The following is a 16,583-nucleotide window of genomic DNA, read 5'->3' on the forward strand; positions in this document are numbered from 1 at the left end:
ACTGCTGTGCCCTGCTAGGATAAAGCATTTATTGGTTAATATAAACCCCTACCTACAGGTAAATAAGTTTTTAAAACACATCCGTATTCATACCCATCAGGGCAAATTCCAAATTGCCTTTATTTTCGTGTAAGATGTTTAACTATGGGTGATGATGAAAAAGTTCAATATAGCGTATATTTTGGTTGCTTTCTGTTCTAATTTGTTTTCTGCTACTGTGATAAATACCATGATTTAAAGCAACTTGGGAGGAAAGGGCTTACAGTTTACAATCTGTCATCAAGGGAAGCAAGGACAGGAGCTCAAGTCAGGAACTGAAGAAGCTACCACTGTTTACTGGTTTGCTCCTGGCGGTTTGCTTAGTTTGCTTACCCAGGACTACCTGCCCAGAGTAGCAACACCCACAGTGACCTGGGTCCTCCCCAAGCAATCATCAATCAAGGAAATGCCTCACAAAATGCCAATCTGATGGAGGCAACTCCTCAACTGAGGTTCCCTTTATCCAGGTGACTAGTTTACATCAAGTTGTCAAAAACTAACCAGAACATTTTCTAAATGAGTATAACCTCTTAAAAAGCACCTGCACTAGAAGTTTATAAATTTTGGGCAGCTTCCTTAAAACAAAACAGTTAAAAAAGACTGTAGCTGTACTAAAACAAAAACAAAAATCAGAGAGAATTTGGTTCCATCAAGGAAGGTGCTATGCGGTAATAAGAACTGTCTTTATAGCTTTGCAACAGTTAACACAGAGACAGCAATTCTTTCCATGCACTGACTCAATTATAAACCCTTTAATAAACAGTTGTAAGGCATCACTTTCATTCCATTTCATACTGCTGTGTGAGGCTAATTCTCTAAGGGATAAGGTTTTGGGAAATAACACCCCTCTGCTACAGAGGCCAAACCTCTCATTCTTTTAAGATTTTACAATTACTCGTGCTCCACTCTCACACAAGGGAGATAAATCACTGGATAAGCCAGTACAGTCTTTGCGCCTATGAAGAAAGCTGAAGCCACTGAAAAACAGAAGAGCTCCCTCAGATAGGGAGCAGGAGCAGGGCAGGGCTAGGTAGGAGCAAGTGCCTAAAATGCACGTGCAGAAGGCGCAGCAGCGAAACAGAAAGCCAAGCGCGTGTGCTACTGTGGAAGCCGGTTGACAACAGACCCTCGAGGCGGGAGAGGTCATATGCTAGGTGTTGCCGAGAGGTCAGCCTAGGTCAGGACAAAAGGGGTTATTTTATTTTAGCAGTTTACAGGTCATTTGGTCAAGACAGAAGCTGTCCTGTAGGTTAGTGAGAAGACTGGGAGAGCTGGAAAAGGCAGGAAGCGCATTCGTGGTGCACACCTGTAACCCCAGCACTTGGGAAACTGCAAATTCTAGATCAGCCTTGGCTACAGGGTTAAGACCCTGTCTCAAAAATAAAATACGACAATAAACAACAACAAACGACAGGGCTGAATTTAGAGGACAACAAAGGAAACTTCTAAGCCGTGTTCATTCAGAGACGAGGGTCTGGGGGTTTTGGCACGTGTTCCATTTGTTTACCACGTTCACAGGTACTAGCTGTTCTAACCCTGCTGACAGGACACAAGTGCCTGACATATCTGAAATCATCTGGTTGTCCAGGCTTCTGAGCCCAAACCCAAGGTTCTCTCATTTTCCTTTCCCTCTCTCATCCACAGGGACCACTCTGCCCTAGGAATGGAGCCACGTGAGTGAGCTACAAAAACTGCTCCCATGGGAGCTCGTGTCCAATAACCTGCCTCGTTCCTGCAGCACAGGGACAGCTAACAGACGCCCACACAGCTTGGGCCCAGAAGCGGTGATGCTTGCAGCACACTCTACTTACCACCCAAGTGTACAGTTCCTTCTCCACGGTGACCACAGCAAAGTGGGTGTTCCCTGCGCACACCTGTCGGGCACTACAGCCACTCTTGATGACGTCCAATTTCTGGGGTGTGGATTTCCCACCCCCCCAAACATAGACTTCACTGGTTCGTGATGTCACCACAGCAATAGGTGCTTCAGTCACGGTGCTTGACCTGCAGCAATCCCCAAACATATTTAACACATAACATAACAATAGTTTCAAAGAAGACAGGGCTTGACTAGGGAGCAGGAAGCCCTGGGTTTGATCCCTGGTGAGCCTCATAATAAAAGCAGGGTGGGTTGCATGCTTCTTTCAAAAAAGAAAGTCTATTCCCTCAGAAAAACTGCCAATTTTGGCACAAGAAAGTATGTTCTTTCAACCCTTTCTCATAACAGGCCTCATCATAGCTCAGCCAGAGCAGGTTTCAGCCAGTCCCGAACAGCTCTACTTTTCCACTTTTCAAAATTCATCATGGGAATAACACCCACTTTATTGTGAGGGAAAATTAGGGCTCTCTTTTTCTCTTCAGAAAAGACTGTCTGGAGGCTGGGGAGATGGCTCAGCGGTTAAGAGTGTGCAGTGCTCTTTCAGAGGACAGTTCCCAGCAACCTTATCAGGTGGTTCACAACTGCCTGAAAATCCAGCTCCAGGGGATCCAATGCCCTGTTCTAGCCTTTGAAGGCACCTGCATGCACATATTCCATACACACACACACACACACACACACACACACACACACACACTCACATCTATACAAATAAATCTTAAAAAAAGAAAAAAGAAAGAAAAGTAATGCTTGTCTGACACTTAAGCCGATGTTGGCTCCTAAATTGACATCACAGGCTGTGGGGATCAAATGATGCCATAGTAGGCTCAAGTAAGCTTCCCATATCAGGACCCGAGGATGCATACATAATATTTCCACAGAGCCTCCTGAGCATTACCTTGGTCTTCTTGTAGGCGCATTAAGCAGAGTGACTTTTTCTTCCATCTCTCTACCAAAAGAAGAATAAGTTACATCAGTGAAATGCCAGGTATATGGCAACCATGTCCCTTTAACACATTTCATGAATTAAATCTTATAACCATATGCATGCATCTACAACATGACAATATTTTTAGGAAGGCAACTCAACAAACTGAGTCGCACAGGCCTGACATTGTATTGGTTGAGAAACGGTCCAGGCTGGAATAGGGAGCCTTGAGAGCCTCTCCATCTGGTCTGCCCACTGACTCACAGACACAACATCTTCTATCCTGGGCACAAGCCATCTTTCTGCCAAGCCAGCTTTTCTTTCTGAGTTCCATAGTTTTGTAACTGACAATCCTCCTTCCTTCTCTCCTAATCAACTCTAGTCAATTCTGACTCTTATCTCCCTTTCTTTACCATGCCATTTCTACAGAGTCTACTTACATGGCACTTTTTAATATTTTCTCTCGGGTCTTCCTATATAGTTCAAACTGGCCTTGAACTTGCAATCCCCTGCCTTTCATTGTTGTATACCATTATACTCAACGACTGTACCCTTTCTGCTACTCTTCCTGGCCAATCCAATCTCACTACCTTGGTTCTCGGCGGCTTCACTTCCCATCTGACTCAGACACAGTAGTGCCTCCAGGCCAGCCTGGCTTAGGAGAATTCAAATCAGCCCTTATGTCCTAAATTAACCTAACAATGGATACACGTTCTGCTGTATAACTTCTTTGGGTACTCATCATATAAACTGTCTTCTAATTAGAACATCCAATTCTTGTATATTCTCTTTTCCTTTTAAGATTTACTTTATTTTACTTGTGTGTGTTGGGAAGTGGTATTTGCATATAAGTGCAGGTGCTAGCAGAGGCCAGAGGAGTCATATTACTTGGAGGTGGAGTTATAAGTGGCTGAGGGCTGCCTGAAGGGAATGCTGGAATTGAACTCAGATCCTCTGCAAAAACCAAGTGCTTAACCCCTATGACATCTCTCCAGCCTGTGCACTCTCGTGTGAACTAAGCTTGGCCTTTAAGAATCCCAACCCCTCTTCCTTTCCTCACAACCCGTATTCTAGCCAGGCTCACCATTCTGTACAAATCTATGAAATACTTTAATATCACTCAGGCATCAATAACTTTTGAAAGCTCTTCAGAGAACATGGCCAGGTTTAGAACCACTAATCTAGCCAAATAAAATTTGTGTTTCCAGAGTATTTTACATAACTTTCTGTATTTATGCTTTTCATGCTTATTATTCTCTACCTAGAATGTGGCACCTTATATTTTACAAAGTACAAAGAACAAAATAAAAAACTTAATTAAAAATTAATTGAAAAAGTTCAGTTAAGAGATTAAAGCCATATTTTATTGTTGAGAAATAAACTAGATAAAAATGTCAAATATGCTTAATGAATCCCAAATGATAATAGTGCCTGAATATGCACAGAACATATATAGAAGTTCATAGGCTGTATCTGGGTCTAACATAATTCTAGATATTGAACACTATTTATAAAACAACAAGGCTTAGCAAACACTGGGGAAGAGGAGGTGGAGAGGATGCAGGAGCTGCAGGATGGGGCAGAGTGCTATGCCATGCTGTCTTCTGGACATGACATGAAGTCACTGAGGGTATGGTTACCTGAGCAGATCAAATCAACAGGATCAGTTACCATCCCACAGGCAGGGTTAGTTAAGATTCAATGGGTTTTGTAAAAACAAAGTGAGAAGACATGAAGGTGGGAGGGGGTGCTGGGAGCTTCTGGGGATGAACTTGGGTTGGAGGTGGATACGATCAAGATATATTGCATACATGTATCAGACTGTCCGAGAACAAATAAAAGACACTGTTGTAATTTTAAAAATCAGCACAGGAGAGAAAGATGCCATGCGGCAGAACTTGGGTGGAGGGGTTTTTATTGGGGGGAAGTGAATGGGAAAAGGGGGGAGAGAAAAGGGGAGACACACCTCTGGGGACAGGAGCAGCAGAAGAGAAGAGAGAAAAATGGGAGGTGGGCAGGACCCTTTTAAAAGAAAACACAGTGAATATGCACAGGTGGTGCTCTTAGTGGCTGCAGCTGAGGACGTATCCTGTCAGAATCCCAAGGGCAGGCCAGTACAGATGCCAGAAGAAAACAAAGGGATAGAGAGATGGCTCAGTGGTTAAGAGCACTTACTGCTCTCACAGGAGCCAGAGCTCTGGTTCATCTATCTGTAGAGCAGCTCACAACTGACTATAGTTTCAGGCACAGGCTATCTGTTGCCCTCTTCTGATCTGGGCATCTGGTATGCATGTGGTGCATACATATATGCAAACAGAACACACACGAAAAATAAAATAGATAAATCTTAAAAAATAATAAAACAATTAGAAGCCAAGAAATGTCAATTATGGAATCAAAATTTCAATGTGCCCTAAACTATAGAAGGATTAGAAGAAAATACAGGAAAGGAGTTTCAGAACATGGACTAGACAAAGCAAAGGCAGTAAGAGCAAAAATTAAAACACAGGACACATCAAGTTAAAAAGTTTCTGTACAGCAAAGCAAACAACGAAGTCTCCTACAGAGTAGGAGAAAATATTGGCAAACTTCACTTGCTAATTTCTCAAATACATGAAGAACTTGAACTATTCAATTAAAAGAAAAAAACCCTAACCTTATCTTTTTGTTTGTTTTTTTGAAACAGGATTTCTCTGTGTAACAGCCCTGACTGTTACACTGGAACTCACTCTGTAGACTTGGCTGGCCTTGAACTCACGGAGATCCTACTTCTGCCTTCCGAGTGCTGGGATAACTCATATTTTAAGTAGTAACATGAATTAGAGACCTCTCAAACATAAAAAGGAAATTGCATGTGTATAAGAAATATTCAATATCACCATTACACACATAACAAGAGAGCAAATCAATGCCAGAAGAAATCTTCTTGCCCCCATTAGAAGACCTTCCTCAAAAAAGGCTAAAAAGTAACAAATATTAGCAAGAATGTGGAGAGACAGAAACTTACTTACTCACTGCTAATGGTAATACAAATTAGTAGGCTATGAAATGGTATGGAGGTTGTTTAAAAAAAAAAAAAAAAAAAACCAAAAACTAAAAATGGGCTGATGGATGCTTATAATCTCAGTGCTTGGGAAGCTGAGGCAGGAGGATAACACCTTTGATGTCAGCCTGGATTACAGAACAAGACCCTATCTCCAAACAAAAATTCCCCACTCCAAGTCCTTAAATGCAAATCTTAGGAAGCTAAAGCCTCAACTGTAGAATAAAAAGATAGGGAGGAACAGAGAGCTCTTGGGTCCTATCAGGACAACTCCACAATAGGATAAAGAGTTTGTAAAAGCAAGGAAGCACCCTTAAGCAATGAGGGCAGGGTGTTGGGGGAGGAACAGTACCCTTCCTTGTGAACTGTCAACCATCTCTGCATGAAGTGATTTCTTTGTAGATTACCTCCTGCGTTTCCTGAGAAGGGGGAGATCCAGAAGTTCATCTGCAGTCGGTCTCTGCTCAGGATCCTAAACAGTAAAAAAACAGTAATTTTCTTTTAAAGTGAATGGACAATATGAGATCTAGTGAAGAATTTTATTTTTGCTCAGAAGGCTGTAGATAAATTAGCTGAAGACCATAAGCACACATACTTTTATTTTAAAAATTATAATTTCCACAAATGAGAGGCTCAGAATGCCTGCTGATATATCCTGTCCCCTAGATACAACAGGGAAATGCATCCACGAACTATCAATAATATGGTTGCTGAATAAGACCAGCATAATGACACCACCAGTTAATATATCAGTAAGGATGGGAAATTCCACATGGTATCAGCCCTAGATGAAGAGCTACAGGTAGTCAATGGCCATTGAATAAGGAAGAATCAGTCTCCTCCACAAATGAGCTCTCACATAGGTTGTCCAAACCCAAGTGGTCAGCCCTAGACATGTGTACATACAAGAAAGAATGTTGGATCCTCTGGAACAGGAGTAACACATAGTTGTGAGCTACTGTGTGGGTTCTGGGGTCTGAACCTTGGTCCTCTGGAAGAGCATGCAGTACTCAGAACTGCTGAGCCATCTCTTAAGCCCCAATAATGCTATCTTTATATAACCAGGAACAATACAGTCATCTTTTTTCTTCTAGAACCTGGACTCCATAGGTTATACACACACACAGACACACATGAATATATTTACATGTGTATATACATGTAACAATAATTAAAGAAGAAATAAAAAATTTTGGAGGAGGGACATGGAAGGAGTTAGATGGGGAGGGAAGGAGGGGTGATGAAGCACACATGTATGAAGTTCTCAAAAAAATGGCTCAGCAGTTAAGAGCATTTGACTGCTCTTCCAGAAGTTCTGAGTTCAATTACCAGGAATGACACAGTGGCTTAAACCATTTGTAACGGATCTGATTCCCTCTTTTGGTGTGCATAAAGGCAGAGCACTCACATACATAAAACATATGAATATGTAAATATTTAAAACAATAACAAAATTATAATAAAAATTATAATTTCTTGCCAGCAATTAGGATGTAGAGGCAGGTAAATATTTGTGATTCAAGGTCAGCCTGGTCTATATAGCAAGTTCCTGGCCAGTCAAGGCTACATAATCAGACTTTGCTTCTAAAAATTATTTTTTTCTTATGTCACATTCCCATGTTTAATGCTTATTGATTGTCTTGCTATGACAAACACTGCACAGAGTAAGGGTTTGTATAATGTGCTCAGTTAAGACAGCAACTCTCAAAGCCTAACACAAAAGCACTGCATCACATTGGTCACTTGTCAAGACAGATTTCTGGGCTTTACTCAGATACTGAAGTTTGGTCTGAGGTAAAGGAATCTTCTTTCTCCTTATGAAACTGGGTGATTCTGACGCTAGTGGCTTTCTGGCCATGCCATCAGTAACACTAGAACTCAATACACAATAAAGGAGCTTTAATATAACTATATGTATTCTTTATGCTAAGAATTTAAAATTATACCTGTCTATAGGTTGTTTTTTCCCAAGACAGGGTTGTTCTGAAATTTTCTCTGTAGAGCAGGCTGACCTTGAACCCACAGAAATCCTCCTGTCTCTGCCTCCCCAGTGCTGGGATTAAAGGCATGTGCCACCACCACTCAGCATGACTGTAGTTTTAAAAAACCAAACTAATTTTCCTACAAGGTGTGATGATGTATATTTACAGTTTCAGCACTCAGGAGGCTGAGACTGAAGGATCATACATAGTAAGCTCAAGGCCAGTCTGAGCTATGTAGTCACAAACCTTGTTTTAAAAAAAAAAAAAAAAAAAGATAAAACTTGATCATAAAAAATGGAACACAATTTAGATGTTAAAATTACATATTGTCCAAAATAGAAAAAAGTAAGGGCTGGAGAGACCAATCATCCATTAAGAGTATTAGCTGTTCTTCCAGAGGACTATGGTTCAATTCCCAGCACCCATATGATAGCCCACAACGTCTGTAACTTCAGATACAGGGGATCAGACATCCTCACACAGACAAACATGCAGGCAAAACACCAATGCACATAAAATAAAAAAATCATTTACAAAATATTCTTTAAAAATAGAATAAAGCAAGGCTTTGTCTGCTAAAGCATACAGATACCACGGATTACCAATGGTTATCCTGTAACAAGTCTGAGGAGAGAGATGTGGTTTTGTGTGCTACATGAAATAAATGAATACACCAAGCCTACCTGGTCAAGGCACGCATGGACCAACTGGATCAGTTCCAAAGAATACTGACTAGAGTCAACTTCCATGGCCCGGATTCCCTGCACAATCTTCACACACAGGTTGAGTGGGTTCTAGAAGAAAAGGATAACTGCTTTGTTCTTTGTTATATAGAAGGCATCATTGGGGCTCAGCAGTTAAGAGGACTGATACTCTTCCAAAGAACTCAGGTTCAATCCCCAGCACCCACACAGTGGCTCACAACCATGTGTTACTCCTATTCCTGAGGATCCAACACTCTTTTCTGACCTCTGCAGACACCAGACATTTATGTGGTGCAAAGCCATGCACAAAGGCAAAATACCAATATGAATAAAACAATTAAAAACTTTAAAAAGGAAAACAAAAAGACAGCATTATCTCTATTAAGGAGATGTCCAGAGGAATCTGAGACTATGCAGGGAAGTGGCAACAGTTCTGTATTAGCCAATTCCATCTTAGAACTATCAGTATGCATCAGAAAGGTAAGATCTGTTTCTGCTATCAGATGGGATGAAACAAACTCTAGCACAGAGGTCAAAACTAGCTAATAGTATGTACGTTCCTTGGAATACAATACAATCTCACCCTTCAGCTGAATCTCAAGAAAAAGGGAAACATAACCAGGTGTAGGAGCATAGGGAGGCAGAGACAAGAGGATCAGGAGTTCAAGGTCATCCCTGGGTAGATAGTGAGAGAGGCCAGTGTGCTCTACTTGAGGCTTTGCTCCCACACACAAAAAAGAAGCATGATTAAGTATGCTTCTTGGCTTCCGGTAATTCCCTTGCTAACTAATTTGCCTCCAGTAAAATATTTACAAATTATCTTAAGATGAAACAATAGCTAACACCACCTGAGGAACTACCACAAACCAGACAGGCATATTACATACTTCTATTTTTATCTTTATAAATGTAATGTAAGTTTCTAGCATCATTAATTTGTACACAAAAAAGTGGAGCTCAGAAATATAAAATAACTTGTCCAAAGTCACAGATAGTAAAAATCAAGGGTTCAGAACATCCAAAGTCTGTGTATTCCATAAGTTATTTCTCTTCTACTCTGCTATTTGGGAGAATTAGAGGTATACCACTTGGGATAAAAAACAGATCTCATAATAGACCAGTGAGTCTGCATTAATTCACATTTGCCTCTTTCCATATGTGGTATCAGAAGATACACATCATTTCTATTTTACAGGATCACAGAAACGATTTGTCTATATTCTCACACCGGGTTGTAGCAAAGTGGCCGATTAGAATCCCCTTCAGCTTCAGCTACTCCAGAGTGTGGTCTATGGAGGAGAGCCAACAGTGACCTCTGGGAGCTTGTTAGAAACAGAGAACTCAGCCAATCCCACCCTACCTGGTCAACAGAATCTACATTGTAACCAGATGTCCAGGTGATTCCCAAAGTGTATTAAAGTTTGAGAAACAGGTTTTGTTTGGTTTATGTTGGGCTTTAAAGAAAAGATTTGCTGTCCACAGAAACAAAGGCCATCTTTATTTAGAGAGCGTGTGATATTTCAAAATACTTTGATAGGCATTATACATAATATGCCTTAGCTTGAAAATAAAACAAAACTGATGTAAAGTATAAGAAATGAAATCGTTTTTCTAAACTGTAGCATCACAAAGGTGACTCTAGAGACTGTATTAAAATTATAGTCAAAAAATTCAAGTTCAATGCTCCAACTGCTTGCTTACAGTTTTTTCATGGAGGAATTCAAGTTGGAGATAAACCCGGTGTGTGGCATTTTAATAACATACTATAATCCAGAATCTAACTACAAGTTTTTGTTTGTTTGTTTTCCTACAGGTGATTTCTGTTCAGTAAATCAGAAATTCAGGGATAAATGAAGTTGGATCACTTGAACATGTATTACATTACAAAGACATTATGGGGACAATACACCAACTTACTGTAGCATCAAATGTTCTTTTTAGAGTAAGTAGTTCAAAAATGACACAGCCAACTGCCCAGATATCAGACTTGAAATTGTACTTTACTCCTTGACAGAGCTCTGGAGACATGTAATATGGAGTGCCCACAAGCTAAACAACAAAAACAGCAGAATTAATTTCTCAGGTAACTAAATAAACATTTCGAGAGTTAACTTAAGAGTCACAGGAATTAGTAATAACAATCACAAAGCATCCATTAGCAGATGGCAAACAGGTTTTCATGAGATGACGTCAACTCGAGGAGAAACAGCAGTGCTGGGGACTGGGTTCAGAGGGGAGAGAAGGGGCCCAGCACATCAGGAGAAACAGTATTCACAGCAGCTCTCCTAAGCCACTTACCAAAGGGCAAACTTTGGTAAAGCACTATGGATAACTTGGAAGACTACAGCTCAGTGGTTCATGCCTCACACTGGCTTTACACATTCAAGGTCTACTCTAAACTTCAAACAGGTAAGTCATTGTGACAGCTACTGTGCTTGACAAGTTGACCACATCTGGAATCAACTAAAACCCGAGCAGTAGGGCACACCTGTGAGGGATTTTTCTTGACTGGAACATCTGACGTGGAAACACCCATCTGAGATCTGAAGTTGGGCACAGTGGCACACACCTGTAACCCTATTCCTGAGGCAGAAGAATCTCTAGATCAAGGCTTACCTGGGCTACACAGGAGTCACTACCTCAAAAAAAGAACACAAAGGTCTGAAAATACAAATGTGTATATTAACTAAACTACTTCCAGGATCACAGACATTTTTAATTAGCAAATCAAAATTTTCAAAAGGCTTACATGGCATTTATACATTTTTGTATCATTTCTTTATTACATTTAACTAGCTAAAAATAAGAGCCAAATTTTGATTTTATCAGATTGAGGTTGATGAGAAAAAAATATATAAGGAAAGAATAGCTTCTTTAGAAGTTCAATTTAGCCAGGTGGTAGTGATTCATGCCTTTAATCCCAGAACTGGGGAGAGGAGACAGAGGCAGGTGGATCTCTGTGAGTTTGAAGCCAGTCTTGTTTTCAGAGCAAGTTCCAGGATAGACAGAGCTACACAGAGAAATCCTGCCTCAAAAAAAAAAAAAAAAAAAAAAAACCCAAATTCATATGGCCACTACTATACAGACATCCCTGAAACAGAGACTATCTACCCTGGATATCTAAATTGTTTCCAGGCATGTCTTGACATTATCAGAAAACATCAGGACAAAGTTAATTCTATTAACTTAAAAAAAGAAAAAAGAAAAAAAAAAAAAAAAAAAAAAAAAAAAAAAAAAGACTATTTATTCATTATGTAGACAGCGTTCTACCTGCATGCAGGCCAGAAGAGGGCACCAGATCTCATTATGGATGGTTGTGAGCCACCATGTGGGTGCTGGGAATTGAACTCAGGTCCTCTGGAAGAGTAGGCAGTGTTCTTAACCACTGAGCCATCTCTCCAACCCCCTAATTCTATTAACTTATATTTTCAAGTCCTTTTAGAGACAGAGCACTGTAAAACCAGAAGAGCAATACTTGAGTTTTAAAGCTAAAAAGCTAAGATCACTGTCCTAAAGGCCAGCTTAGGCCTACCTTTTAATTAATGATCTTTTCTAAATTAGATAGCATGGCTCAGCTGCAAATGACACTTGCTGCTAAGCCTGACATCTGAGTTTGATTCTCAGGATCCACATGATAAAGGAGTGAAGTGACTCCCTCAATATGCATATATGCAAATAGGCATATATGCATGTGTACTCACAAAAAATAAACGAAATGTAACAAAAAACATATTAAGGGGGCTATAGAGATGGCTCTATGGTTAAGTATACTCGTAGTTCCCAACATCCACATTAGGTGGCTCTCAACTACCTATAACTCTAATACCTTCTTCTGATCTCCATGGGCACCTACACTCATGTGTATATAAACTCATGCAGATACACACACAACATGCCACATATATACATAAATAAAAAAGAATTTCAAATAAAGTTAAAGATAAAGGCTATACTCACTGTCTCAGCCATGGAATACTCAGAATTAAGTTTCTTTGCTAGGCCATAGTCTCCAAGCTTTATCAGGTTTGCCTTGGTCAGAAAAATATTTAATGTCTTTATATCTCTGAAAAAGAAGGTGTAACATATTAAACCCCTGTAACAATGACCTTTACCACCTCTTGGTTTCTGCCATGCTACTGAAGAAGGCTTAGGAAGGGAAAGTTAGAGAACTGTCTTCACAGCAAAGGAGTATCTCACAGGTCAGTGATGATATTGGGAGAAGAGTCAGATGACCTAACAGTGCTCCACACACCCATATTCCTATGACACACACTGCCTTTTCAGCTATCAGTTAATCCTTGAATTGCATACCTTAACAGACAGATGGCGTCAAGGTTTCAAATAATCTGTTAAGGCACAAAAGACTGCATGCCTCAGAAAAAACATGCTAGGCTGTTTTATCATCTAAATAAAGCTACTGGCCACTCTTTCAAAGATAAACCGATCATATAACACAATCTCTATCTGGCTTACACTCTAGCTTCTTTTATTGCAAAATGTGAGTTAAACAGAACAATATAGTTCTTTACTTTTAATAAGAAAGTAACAATCATGCAATGGAGGCATTTGGTAGCTTTAAAGAAATATAGTCTAACTAATTGGACTAACTACAAAAAGAAACTCTGGTATATTTTAATCAATCGCTAGCAATGGTCACTCGCTTAGGAAGGATATAATAATGCAGAAATTTGGTTCTACTGTAAGAACCAAATGGTAACCTTTCCTCCCGAAATTTTCATCAAGTAAAGACTTGGCAAAATCATATGAAATGAATATTCTATTTAAATTGAAATAAAGTTACAGTAGTAACAATTGCCAACTACTCTTCCTCAGAGAAAACATTTACTGTGAATTCCCTTCCCACCACTTTCCAGGCTTTAGAGATACACCAATGGACTTGACTAAGGTACAGCTAAAAGAAATAACTAAGAACTTAAGGTCTTAGCAGCTGAGGAGATTCTTCTCAGATCACAAACCTGGTCTGCCCTCAGAGGGAAGACAGCACCCTTCTTTATTTTCTCCTTCCCCCTAACTGCCAATGGGGAAACCGTGACAAGAATGACAATGAGAGGTCTAGTAGTGAAGACTCCAATCCACAAGTTCCTTTTCAGTCATTACCTATGGAGGATGCCAGCTCTATGGATACAGCTCACGGCTGAAACAATCTGGAAAAGGTACCACACCACCATCTGCAGATTCAAAATAAGTCACATTTGGATTAGAAACAGAAACTCCATTTAAATAAACACACACACACACACACACACACACACACACACACACACCAAAAGAAGGTGCAACCAGAGGTTACAACTCAACATGACTTGATAGCCCTTGCTGGTAGGTTGAGTAGGCAAAGAAAAGTAGTAAGGGTGAAAAGAAAATGCAGGAACTAAAATAGTTCCAAGTTCATGACATACAGATGGTAAAGCAGACTTGTGGAAAGAACCCCAGGAAGAATGCAAAGGTACAGAAAACTGGGCATACCAGTATGCAGTAATAGAACCAGGAAAGAAAGCCCATAGTGAATCATGGTGTGGAGGTAAAACGTTAGGAAGCAGCTATAGACAGCTTCCTTGTTAGAGGTTTCCTTTCTCATGAATATCACTCAGAGCCTGGAAGGAGTCTGAACAAAAGGAAAAAAACACTCTTCATTGTTGAAAGAGTAAATGCAGAACCAGAATGCAAGAATTAAACATAACTCTAGCTTCCTTCCACACATATGAATTACCTCTTCCTCGAACAACTTGTCCTTCTGACGAAGGATTTTGTCATACAGGTTCCCCCCTGCAATTAAACAAGAAACAGGTTGAGTTGCTCAAGGCAGAAAAAAGCTTGGATCCTGAATTGATAGAGGTTTTAAGAGGTGACATCAGGAAATGAAGGGTTCTGCTTCCTTTCCAAAGGAAATTATTTCTTCCCTCTTGGTTTTTCACATAGATATAAAATTCTTCCCATCTCCGTGTCAGAAATATTTGTCAAACGTCTCCTCTCCCAAGCCAAGAAGCTCAATACAAAAATGGGAACTATCTGCTTTGAAAAACCTGAGTAAAGATCACTCACATACCTCTAGGAAAACATTCAGTCAGAGCATTTTCTTTGCTAGACTCCCTTGTAAGGAATCTGCAATATTTTTGTAGAAATTCTGCCAGCATGATTATTAGAACCTGTGGATTTTACGTCTGATGCATGGATTTAAAAACACAGTGTTTATCAACAACTTCTGCTTTGCATTGAAAAGGTTCCTAAAATTTAGGATCGACCCCTAGATCATTTTAAGTTGTTCTTCCTCGTAAGTTATTATTTCTTCCTGTGGAATATGTGTAAATTTTGTCTTATTTCCTACGCACAGTTCCAGTTTATGATTAAATTTTTAGTAGTCTCCTCCCCTGCAATTCGGTAATGCAGAGTAGAAAAAAAAAAAAAAACAAAAAACAATTGTTCTACTTCCTCTTGGCCACAAAGGAAGTGAATCATGTAAGACTTGTGCTATTTCAAAAATTACTTGTACATTTAGGGTGGTTCAGAAGCAGAAATAATCTCCAAACAACAGTGCAGATGAGTGTGCTTGTATCTCCTTAGTGTGCACTCAGAAAAGCTCTTTGGGGATTCTTGTGTGCAATAAGGCCGATAGACAATAAGGCTGTATCAAATACTCGCTACGTATCAAGTACTCACTTAATAAATCTTTAGAATCAACAATTCATCTAAGATGAGGAAACAAGGTTATTATTTTGTACAAGGTTACAGAGCAATGGAACTTAGGATGTGAGGTCAGCTGATATCATATCTTTTTTTAAAGCTTTATTTATTTTTTTATTTTATATGCAGTGTTCAGTCTGCATGTATGCCTGCAGGCCAGAAGAGGGCACCAGATCTCATTATAGATGGTTGTGAGCCACCGTGTGGTTGCTAGGAATTGAACTCAGGACCTCTGGAAGAGCAGTCAGTGTTGGTGACCTCTGAGCTATCTCTCCGTCCCTGGTATTTTGTTTCTTAAACAACTAGACAAAGTTGCTCTCTATAAGAAAATTCATCCAAGAAATCAGAAACCAGAAAAATAAGGCTACATCATATTATCATTCTCATTCACTTATGATCTTTAGACTATTTATCAGCAGGATAGCATTAACTGAAGTTAATGTAAATAAGTGTTTCCTATAAGATTTCATTAAATATTACACTGTTTGGTACTATGTTATGTCTAAAATGTCAAACTAATGTCATTCCATGGGGAAAAACCCTGAAAAAAAATCTATACAAAATACAACTGAAAAAAATAATTTGAAGAGCCAGGAGTGGTAGCTCACAATCTCTGCACTGGACAGAAGGCTGCTATCAGTTCTAGGCCAGTTTGGGTTATATACTGAGTTCTCCATGAGCCCGAGATACAGCAAGACTCACAAAACCAAACAACAACAACAAAACCAGAAAAGAACCTCCTTCAACAACAAAACTCAATAATTTAAAATGGCCAGAACTATACCTACAAGAGAGTGACAACTCCTTTCCCATACTCTGAACAGCATCTTAAAACTCTCCGAGATCTCAACTTTTTCTCTTTAACTCCAGAAACCCATTTAAAGTGTTATCACTGTTCCTCTTTTCTTAGTCTTCTCCCTCACTAGGTAATATGGTCATGTCTCCTCTGAATTCTACCTTACCGTTACAATATTCCAGCTCAATCAGCAGAGTGGTATTGTCCATGAAGTGATTGTAGTAGGCAATAATGTTGTCATGCTGCAACAGTGCCAGAATGACAATCTCATTCAAGGCATCACGACGTTCCTTTTCAGAAAGTCGGGTCAAATCAACTTCCTTCCACACCACCAGTGAGTCATCCTACAACACAGTAGCAGGAGCATTGTGTTTTCCTCTTGCCTGGCAGAGCACTGATCCATACCCAACCTGTGAGCCTGGAAAGAAAACCTCCTAGAGGGGCAAGGAATGATTCTTTACTTTCTCCTCTTAATACACTTTAAAGTTTCTGCACACAATTATTATAATT

The 16,583-nt window shown here is 39.8% G+C and overlaps 1 protein-coding gene across 2 annotated transcripts in view; it reads right to left on the reverse strand.

Annotated features, from left to right (window-relative positions):
• Nek9 (NIMA related kinase 9) overlaps nucleotides 1-16,583 on the reverse strand; it is a 36,912-nt gene that overhangs the window by 17,705 nt on the left and 2,624 nt on the right. Inside the window, exons 2-10 of one of the 2 annotated variants that reach the window (XM_051196351.1) lie at nucleotides 16,240-16,417; nucleotides 14,307-14,362; nucleotides 13,694-13,764; nucleotides 12,533-12,638; nucleotides 10,493-10,624; nucleotides 8,555-8,665; nucleotides 6,297-6,361; nucleotides 2,817-2,867; nucleotides 1,851-2,043 (exon numbers count right to left, since the gene is read on the reverse strand). In XM_051196351.1, the coding sequence (XP_051052308.1) occupies nucleotides 1,851-2,043; nucleotides 2,817-2,867; nucleotides 6,297-6,361; nucleotides 8,555-8,665; nucleotides 10,493-10,624; nucleotides 12,533-12,638; nucleotides 13,694-13,764; nucleotides 14,307-14,362; nucleotides 16,240-16,417 (963 nt within the window). Of the gene's footprint in view, nucleotides 1-1,850; nucleotides 2,044-2,816; nucleotides 2,868-6,296; nucleotides 6,362-8,554; nucleotides 8,666-10,492; nucleotides 10,625-12,532; nucleotides 12,639-13,693; nucleotides 13,765-14,062; nucleotides 14,202-14,306; nucleotides 14,363-16,239; nucleotides 16,418-16,583 lie in introns of both variants that reach the window. The other variant, XM_051196352.1, reaches the window with a different exon arrangement.

This window comes from Phodopus roborovskii, unplaced genomic scaffold, assembly GCF_943737965.1.
Source record: "Phodopus roborovskii unplaced genomic scaffold, PHOROB, whole genome shotgun sequence".
NCBI lineage: Eukaryota > Metazoa > Chordata > Mammalia > Rodentia > Cricetidae > Phodopus > Phodopus roborovskii.